Genomic DNA, 9,715 nt, shown 5'->3' with positions numbered 1-9,715 from the left:
CATGATCCAGAAACACCGCCGCCTTCTCTGGACCGAGATCATTGAAGATGGACTGAGGTGAAGTGGACAACTGTCCTGAGGTCTGATGGATCACAATCTGAGATTCTGTTTGGTAATCATGGACGCTGCATCCTCCAGGTTAAAGAGGAGAGGGACCATCCATTTTACACGGCGTCTCAACTTTTTTGGGGGTTTGTATGAGTGACAGTAATTTAATCAATAAATACATATCACAACACAGGTTTGACTTTTAATACTTTTAGATCTTGATTACATACTTGAGGAACATTTTCACTGCAGGACTTTTTACAGTGTGATTCTCATACTGATACACACTGAAAAAGATGTCACCTCTCATTCCATTTACTCTCTTCTCCTTCCAAAGAAGAGGTTACACAACCACCTGAACATCTGCTGAATCATCCTCCAGGGTGTGCATATTAAACCCCGGACGGACCACCCTGGCTGAGACCTTCTCTCGTAGTATAACTGTCCTCCGTCGGAGACTAAGTCGATCTTGCCGAGCAGCTCGTTGACCTGCCTCCTGTCTCCGATCTCCTTGTTGTTGAACACGTGGTACTGGCCGCTGCACCTCCTCAGCAGCTCCTGCAGGTGGTCGTCCTGTCGGATGAACTCCTCCATGTCGGTGTCCTCCAGTCGGTCCCCGTAGGTGAACAGGACCACGGTGTACTGGGCCACGTCGGGACTCAGCATCCTCTCCAGGGTCTTCAGCCCCGTCTTCTCCTGTTCGGTGAACCTCCCGAGCTGCAGCGTGAGCAGGAAGATGTGAGGACCTGGAGAGCTCAGCTCCACCGCCTCTGCCAGCTGCGCTTTCACCTCCTCGTCCGACAGCCGGGTGCTGAAGAGTCCGGGGGTGTCGACCACGGAGACCCGGCGACCCTCAACATCTCCGACCGTCTTCTCGCTCTTCAGAGTCAGAGCATTGGAACTGATCCTGCAGTCAAACTCCTTCTTTCCCAGGATGGTGTTTCCCGCTGAGCTCTTCCCCACTCGCTCCTGACCCACCAGCACCACCCTCAGGTCTGACCCTGAAAACAACACAGGTTATCAGGGGGGGTCAAATACCCTCCGACCATCAGTGCACATCAACACAGTCAGTCACCTAGCAAGCAGCAAACAACAACAACAAGACGGCCTTGTCGGAGCTAAGAACAGATTTTAATTTGGCATCTTGATATTTATTAACATGACAGAACATAACAAACGATACATGAACCACAAGCTCACGGTGGTTAGAAGTTTAATCAACACAAACATCTCAATTCAACGAATCAATTGTGATGTAGTTGCAGACTTTGAAATGCAAAGAGAAGAGAAATCGTGTTCCTGAATGCAGCACGATGACGCACACAGGAAGCAACGACCTCTATGAGGAAGTATTCGGTCGTCTCTTCATCAACATCATCACTGAATTCCTCACGTTATCGGGACCGCTGGAGAAACTTCAGATTTTGGGTTGAATTTTTGGGAAACAGGAAATCTTCAACCTGCCAGCTCACAGCACTGAAGTGTTCCTGAGCCCATGCAGTGATTTCCACTACAGAATCAGGGCTTGTTTTTCTTGGGGTCAAACTCTGTAAACGGTCATCAGAGACCTTTGAAAGTTTTCAGAAAGTCTGACGGCGATGAAGCGACGAGCAGGCGAGGTGTTCTGATGACATCACGTTTCAAGAGGGGCGGAGCTTCACTGTCCAAGACCGAAGAAGGCGTCAGGTCAGGAGACACCAGGTGGGTTTTCTTGGTGTCACCGTGAATTGGTCCCCCAGAGTCAGACTGTCAACACCGAGTTCTACAATGTTGCTAACATTAGCTAATGCTGCTACTCAGCTCTGTTAATGCTATTATTAGCTCATGTTAGCTCACAGTACGGATGGTTTGACCTAAAATCTGATGTTTCTCTGCTTTCAGGTCCACGTTAAAATCCCAAATGTTCACATAGCAGCGGTCGCGTTAACGTGTGGAACATAGCAGACTATGAACTTTTCTATCCACCCTCAAGTTACACAATGTGAGTTTGAAAGTGTTCCATTAATCACATGAAAGGTTCACAAACAGCTGGTGAAGAAGATTTATTCAGTGAAAAAGCAATCGAACAATAATATTTGTTGTTGTGGCTTTAAAGAGCTGCAGCTGGTGATCACTGTATGACGCAGGCCTTGGTTTTCAGCGCCACCACCGTCCCGACTAGAGCTCCCGCGACAGCTCCAGCTGGACCGCCCACAGCTCGAAGGGGCTCCAACATGCCGCAGTAATCGGTGGAGTTTTATTTTGAAAGTCATACAGGTGTAAGTCAGAGGAACGGTGAGGAGGCTGAAAGACAGAAGTTGACGTGTGGTCCGTTTGGCTGCTGGTGTTGACGGGTCCCAGATTCAGAGAAACACTCGTTGATCCACCATCCAGGGAACCGGTGCCGACGGTGGAAAGTGATTCTCCCAGTTTTTCACCTTTTCTGTCAGCGGAAGATCTTTGTGAAGCCTGATGATCCTCCAGGAAACTTTAACTTCCTTTTACACTTGTTGTACTTACTGACCGCGGGTGAAGGCCTCGCCTGTAACCTGCACGGTATACTGTGTTCCTCCTCTAAGGTTTGTTGGGTTCGTTGGTTCTGGTCAACCTGCCGCCACGTTGCTGTGGTTGAGTTTGTGTTTGGAACTCTTGTTGTGAGTTGTTGAGGACGGCGTTGCAGATTAACTGAGGTGATAACTGCTGTTTAATCGCAGCTCTATGCTGCAGACTTCCTTTACAAATAAAGCTGAAATAAATCATGTGGAGCTGAGAGTCTCAGTAGTGGACTGAAAACATGCTAACAAATGCTGTAAATGTCTCAACGGCCTGCAGCCACTGAGACAGGACGTCCTCTTAGTTTAACTTGAAGCAGCCCTTTATCTCTGACATAAACAGGAAGAACTTTTGGCCTGTGTCCAAGTCCAGATGTTACATTAGATTCATGTTCACGTTCCTCAAATCAAAAACAGATAAAACACAGATGGAACAAACTGCGTTTTCTCTTCATGTCACAACATGAGTCAAAGTAAAACACGAAGAAATTCATTAAATAAAGACACAAAAATGTGAAAAACATGAAGAGAGAAAAAGCAGTGAAGAGTTAAACTGATCAGAGTTCAGTTTCAGAGAACGGAGGACCAGTCGGCTCTTTTTATCTTTAGCTGCTTTCAAGCTGAAATTTAATAAAGTGAATAAAGCAGTAAAGTACTTACGCATTGGAGTGTATCTGTTGGACATGTTTGCAGGCAGTTGATCTGTCTCCCTGTGTCTCCCTGTGTCTCTGTGTGTGTGTGTGTCTCTGTCTCTCTGTGTCTCTTTGTGTCGCAGTCTTAGAGGTTTACTTTCACTTTCCCAGCTCCACCCTGTGACTACACCCACACAGCCGAGTCAGATGACCAGCAGAACAACAGCTGGCTGCAGGCCTGAAGGTGTCTAAAGGAAAAGAACAGTTAAACTGGTTGGAGGTTCACCCCAAAGCACGAGGTACTGCACCCGTAGGAGGCGCTGTAAAAATGGAGTTTGTGTTTGTCTCACAGTGAGAATGATTTTATTTTTTTCATGTCGGCCTCTGAATGTTTGCATCTTTGTTTTTTCTACACTTTCTTAAAAACCTTCCTTCGACATTTCCTCAGCACCTCGTTACAAAACTGAACTTCATCTGCAGACTTTTCTGATCTTTAAATTTTGAGACGTCAATCTGTCTCATTTTTACAAAACATTTAAGGACAGTAGACGTCGGTTTCACCTGCAGCTTTTTCCACACGACAGAAACAACCAGCGACTTAGTACCAGTTCTGATGTCAGAGCGAGTGGACCAATCAGGTCCTGCTGAGTCGCAGGTTCACGTGGAGACTCGTGTGGAGCAGCGCCCCCTGCAGGAGCGGCTGCAGACCGTCTGCAAACGGATCAGGTGTTCGTCTGAGTCACCGAACCGGACCGAACCGGACCGGACCGAACCTCCTGCTGGAAGAGTTCAGAATTACACTGAAGAAATGTTCAGTTTAAGTTTAAATGAAGGAGTTTTAACTTAAAACATCCATCAGAATGTGATTACAGATGTTTTGATTAAAGTTTTGACTCTGATCTGAAATGAATTGCAGTTATCTGTGTTATGAATCCTGCTGCTCCTTTCATCACAGCGCCTCCTACTGGACACGAAGACTGTTATCTCCCTCTAAGGAACCGTGAGTACGTTATGGTACCGTCACACTGACACTGGGTTCCTGTTTGTGTTTAATAAATGTTTATGCTAACTCTAACTAACCCTAACTAACACTAACTCCAACTAACCCTAGCTCTAACTCGAACTAACCCTAACTCTAACGAACCCTAACTCTAACTAACTCCAACTAACCCTAAATATAACTAACTCGAGCTCTAACTAACTCTAACTAACACTAACTCTGACCCTAACTAACTCTAGTGGGATCTAACTAACACTAACTCTAACTCCAACTAGCTCTAACGTACTCTAACTAACTCTAACCAACTCTAACTCCAACTAACCCCAACTCTAACGAGCTCCAACTAACCCTAACTACATCTAACTAACTCTAACTAACTCTAACTAACCATAAATCCAACTACCTCGAGCTCTAACTAGCTCTATCTCTAACTAACTCTAACTATCAAACTCCAACTAACTATAGATCAAACTAGCTCTAACTCTAACCCTAATTAACTGTAACGAGCTCGAACTAACCCTAACTCTAACTACCTCTAACCCTAACTCTAACTAACCCTAACCCTAACTTTGACTAACTCTAACTAACCCTAACCAACTCCAACTCTAACTAACCCAAACTAACCCTAACTCCAACTCAAACTAATTCTAACCCTAACTAACTCGAATGAGCTTTCACTAACACTAACTCTAAGCCTAACTAGCCCTAACTCGAACTAACTCGAACTAACCCTAACTCCAACCCCAACACCAACTAACTCGAACTAACCCTAACTCGAACTAACCCTAACTCGAACTAACTCTAACCCTAACTCTAACTAACCCTAACTCTAACTAACTCTAACCCTAACTCTAACTCGAAAAAGCTACGAACACTTTTCTATCCAGTCGGTGGTTTCCTCGTGGTTCTGTGGCTCCCTCTAGTGGACGGTGTGTTCATTACATTCAAGCTGCGGAGCCTTGAACCGGACAGCGTTTGACAAACGGTTCATTCTGATCCTAAATATAAGATGATTTATTGATCTGTAATCTGTTCTAAAGTCAAGAGATGTGGCGACAGGAACACTCGGCAGGTTGATGACCACATGTTTCGGTGTAGATCTGGTAGGTTCGCGGTGGCGACGCGAACAGCCAGTAAACACGCGGCGGCGTCCTGCTGCGTGACATTCAGCAGGCGGGTCGCCGGAGGAACGACTGCGAGCAAACGGCACCATCTGTCAGGGAGCTGCAGGAGGACGCTCAGCACCGCCTCCCTTCACACCTCCACCTGACACACGTCTGCTCCTCATCCTCCGGCCTGATGAAGAGCACGGCCGTCTGCGTCCAACTATCAATGATCAGGAGAGTCTCGATCAGCTGCTGCTCTCAGATGTTCTGATGTCATTCAACGAGTCATCAGACAAACGATTCATCAATAAATCCAGAAAACAGCGAAAGAATTGGTCAGATTTAGTCTCTGATAATTTCTCTAAACCTAAATTTCCATTTTACACCCAATAATTCGTTTTATAACATTTTATTTTGAAGTATAACTTCCTGTTTGAAGCTCAGATGAGTGTTTGACTTCATCGGTTTCCTGAATCTCAACTTCCAGGAAGTCTAAAAAGAATTTCAAATAGCCAGCAGGGGGCGCTCCAAGCACAGACTCAGAGAGCTGCAGCAGGAGTGTGTGTGTGTGTGTGTGTGTGTGTGTGTGTGTGTGTGTGTGTGTGTGTGTGTGTGTGTGTGTGTTTTTCCTTTAAATTGAGACTTAAATTATTATTTAGTTATTGAAAGAACTTTAGATGTTAATTAAATAAATGTTTTACTGTTAAAGATATGCATAGAGAGAATCAGGAGCATGAGGAGCAGGAGGAGGAGGAGGAGGACTGTGGTGCAGAGGGTCAGACAGCGGGACCGGAGGCGGACCGGTTCGGTTCGGTTCTGTTCTGGTAGCTGCAGCGTTGCGGTCTCCGGGGACGCGGGTGTATTTTGAGGGACGGCGTGCTGCAGGGCGCCGCCCGCCGTCCCAGCTGCCGCGGCCGTCGGCTCGCAGGCCGTTGGAGCTGCGTGGCGGGAGGGTTGAGTGGCGTCACCGCGCGACATCTGCCGGGCCCGGGGCTGGAGGGCCCGTGGGCGGGCCCCTCGCTGCCTCGCCAGCTCGCCCGCCGTCGTCTGTCAGAACTCGGCTCGCTGTAAACACGCAGCTGGAAGTGAGAGGACGGAGGGGGGCGAGGGGGTGGTGGTGTGTATGTGTTTGTGTTTGTGTGTGTGTGTGTGTGTGGGGGGGGGGGTTGAAGGTAGTTGGAGCAGGCGGGAGGTGAAACCATGTCGCGGTTCATCTGGTGCATTTGTTTCCTGGAAATGACAGACAGATTGTTTACAGTTCAGCTGACACACTTTTATAAACATATGTAAATATATTGATGCAGATTTACATATGAAAAGTGAGAAATAAAAGCTGGAGCTCATGTTTTTCATCTCAAATGTCTAAAGTGGTTAAAAACACCTTTTATTGGACTGAAAACAGACTTCAGGACGATGCTGAATATCATTATTAATATTATTATTATACACTTCATTTCAAACTGGACAAAGTTAAAAAACGAAAGTTCTCTAAACGCGAGTGAAACACTGCTTTTATTTTCCTGCTGCCTCCGAGCTCACAATAAAGAATCTCAGAATATTTATGAAATATCTTGATAATAGGAAAACAATCCACGTAGCTGGATTTTCCTCGTAAATGTTTTCGTCCAGATTTCTTTGGTTCAGGTTTCCTGGTCGGGTTTTTCTCGTAGACGTTTTCTTCTGCGACTCTTGGCAGGTTTTCCATCGCAACGTTTTGGTCGGGATTTTCTCTGTGAAGCTTCGGTCGTTTTTTACTCGTTGACACGTCAATCCAGTTTTCCATGAGGGACTTTTTAGTCTTGTTTCTTCGTCGGCGCTTTCGTCGGGTTTCCTCTGTGATACAGAACGAATCCGTAAAATGTTGAGTGACTGCAGACTCCAAAACGTCCGACGCTTCAGTTTAAATGGCGGTGACCATCAGACGTTCAGTCGTTGTCTGATTCGAGTGTTTTTTTAACGTTGGAGCTGATTGTGTGTTAAAAACCTTCACGTTGTTTAAAACCCTGAAAACGTCTTCATTTCCTCTGCTGTAGATTTCATCCCACAAACAGAGCGGAGGTTTGTGAACGCAGCTCCTGCGAGGATCCGTCGGCCTTCACGGCTCAGGTTTATTTATACTGATCGATACCTTCTGTTTCCTCCGATCACCGTCAGCTCATGGATTATTTATCGATGCCTGTTTCCTGTTGATCAATATTTCGACTCTGCTGAGGTTTCAGAACTCGACAAAATCAGCACTGTTTATTTATTTTGAGGAAAAACTCTGAAACTTCAACCTGCAATGAATTTATCCAACAAAATTCATTTTGAAACATTAAAATAAAAGTTAATCATGGTTTTAATTTGAAAGTCTTGAACAGGATGAAAAAGTTAAACATTTCAGGTCTTTATATTTCTTTTATTAAGTGTTGATGAGAGTTCTTTGACGGTTTGAAATTATATTTACTGTTTAGCTGTGTTTAATACCGCATCAATAAACGACCACGTTTATTCCAGCAGATGCTTTAAAGCTGCTTCACACTCAGTTAAATGAAAAAATACACAATAACAGTGTAGATTCATCAATAAAACAAGATATACGAATATTTTTTCATCAACACATTTAGAAAATCCTCTAAAACCTGATAATAATAATTACAAATCTTTAAGTCTCTTGAACATTTTTACTCGACAGCAAACTTTTAGTTTTTAAGTTTGAAATCTAAAGTGAAGAAACTCGACTGCCGTCAGATGAATGTAGTCGAGTAGAAATATATGAAAAGCATTAAATTCATAACTGTAATATCACTTAAATGTAGTCAAACAAAGAAACATACAACAGACAAACATGAAGACACTTGAGAATAAAAACGGACTAAAAACTAAATTAAGTATTGAAATATTTGCTGTTTAATTATTATTATTTTGTAACTCTTTATTTAAACATTTTCATTTTTATTTTATACAAAACAGAATTCCCTAACAAAGGACCTCATAGACCAAAATAAATAAACACATTGCTGTAAAACATGGTGCAACTTTTTAAAAATTTTGGGATTCAAAGATAAGAAATGTTTTTGTTATTAAACAGAAAGAATTAAGAGAAAAAAATCCAGTCGAGAAAAGTCCCCAAAACACGAGTTTACTTCAGGAGAAAAACTTTACTGTAAAACATGTGAGAAATTAATAAAATACAAGTAAAAATATCACCTGAACTGCAGCTTCACTTTTTACTTTACCTGTTTCAGACGTGCGTTGTCTCAGATCTGATCATAGAACAGCCGTCTGATGAACACCAACACGCTGCACGATACAAACCAGACTGAAAAGTACAAATGAAACTAATGTCGGCTGACCATGTGAACATTTTTCACCCAAAAGATAGTTCAGGAATGAAAAGAAATTTTAATTTAAATTTAATGTAAAAAAATCTTGGTTTTATTGGGTCAAAATAATCTGAGGAGACAGACGATGTTTTCAGCTGCTCTGTCTTAAATTTACAGGCCGCACATGAACAGGAAAAGACGTTCCAATAAAGATGTAATATTTGGTGTGAAAGAAACATTTTCCCTCCAAAGTTTTGTAAATAAAAAGGCTGCAGATTAAAAAGTTCATGTTAATGATTAGAGTTTTTCTTCTGAGACTTTGGAGACTTTTAATCTGATCTCATGGTTTAAATGTTAAAATATTCCTCGAACTTATTAAAAAAGTTGACAACCGACACATGAACATTAAAATAAAAATTTTAGTCACCAACAAAGAGCTTCCTGGTGTCTGAATCACAGGAGACATGTTGAAAGAGGAGAAACCAAACTGCTGCGACTGACCTGTTCTGTTATTTTAACCTGCCGGGAGTCGAATGTGATTTAAAGCATCTAAATCTCTTATTCTGACAGCAGATGTGTTCTTTCTTTCTATATTTCAGTCACAGACAGTCCTGGAAAGATTCGTCACGTTTAGACTGTTTTTGTCCCTTTGAGCGCCGTGATGGATCTTTAAGTTCAACACAGGAAGAAGAACTCAGTGCAGGTGAGATATTTGAGATGTGCAGCAGGATTATCTTCACAGGAAGTCACCACGTTGCTGTTTATCAGGGAGGTGGGAGGAAAAAACAACTTTTCTTCTTTGACTTTTACAGCAAAAACTCACTTAAAACATGTCATCCTACTATTTGAGGAAGATGCTGCAAAATCAAACATTTCTGATAGCAAAAAGAAACAAATATCAAAAATGGAGCTTTATTATCTTCATAAAGGTGAAAGTCTGATTTCTATTTGAGCTTTTTCACGTGGAGCTGAACGTTGATCGTCACAGTGGTTTCACGTTTCACGTTCTCCACGTTTGTCGGCCCTTTTGTGTAAATTAACAAAACCTATAAAAGCATCTGGACTTCAGCTCGACTCGACAAAAATATCCCGA

General features: G+C 43.2%; 1 protein-coding gene across 1 annotated transcript; it reads right to left on the bottom strand.

Moving 5' to 3' along the window:
- Positions 1-224: 224 nt before the first annotated feature.
- On the bottom strand, positions 225-3,385 carry LOC138192541 (GTPase IMAP family member 4-like). Its single transcript, XM_069139998.1, has 2 exons — positions 3,240-3,385; positions 225-1,049 (listed from the first exon to the last, which is right to left on the bottom strand). Exons 1-2 carry the CDS (start codon positions 3,262-3,264, stop codon positions 364-366), a joined length of 711 nt encoding a protein of 236 aa, XP_068996099.1. The 5' UTR covers positions 3,265-3,385; the 3' UTR covers positions 225-363.
- Between the last annotated feature and the right edge of the window lie 6,330 nt (positions 3,386-9,715).

Source organism: Embiotoca jacksoni, unplaced genomic scaffold (assembly GCF_022577435.1).
Source record: "Embiotoca jacksoni isolate LCO1_2020_lvr unplaced genomic scaffold, fEmbJac1.0.p SCAF_89, whole genome shotgun sequence".
Lineage (NCBI taxonomy): Eukaryota > Metazoa > Chordata > Actinopteri > Embiotocidae > Embiotoca > Embiotoca jacksoni.
The sequence above is the reverse complement of the archived record's forward strand: the minus strand, read 5'-3'. Positions and strand labels throughout refer to the sequence as shown.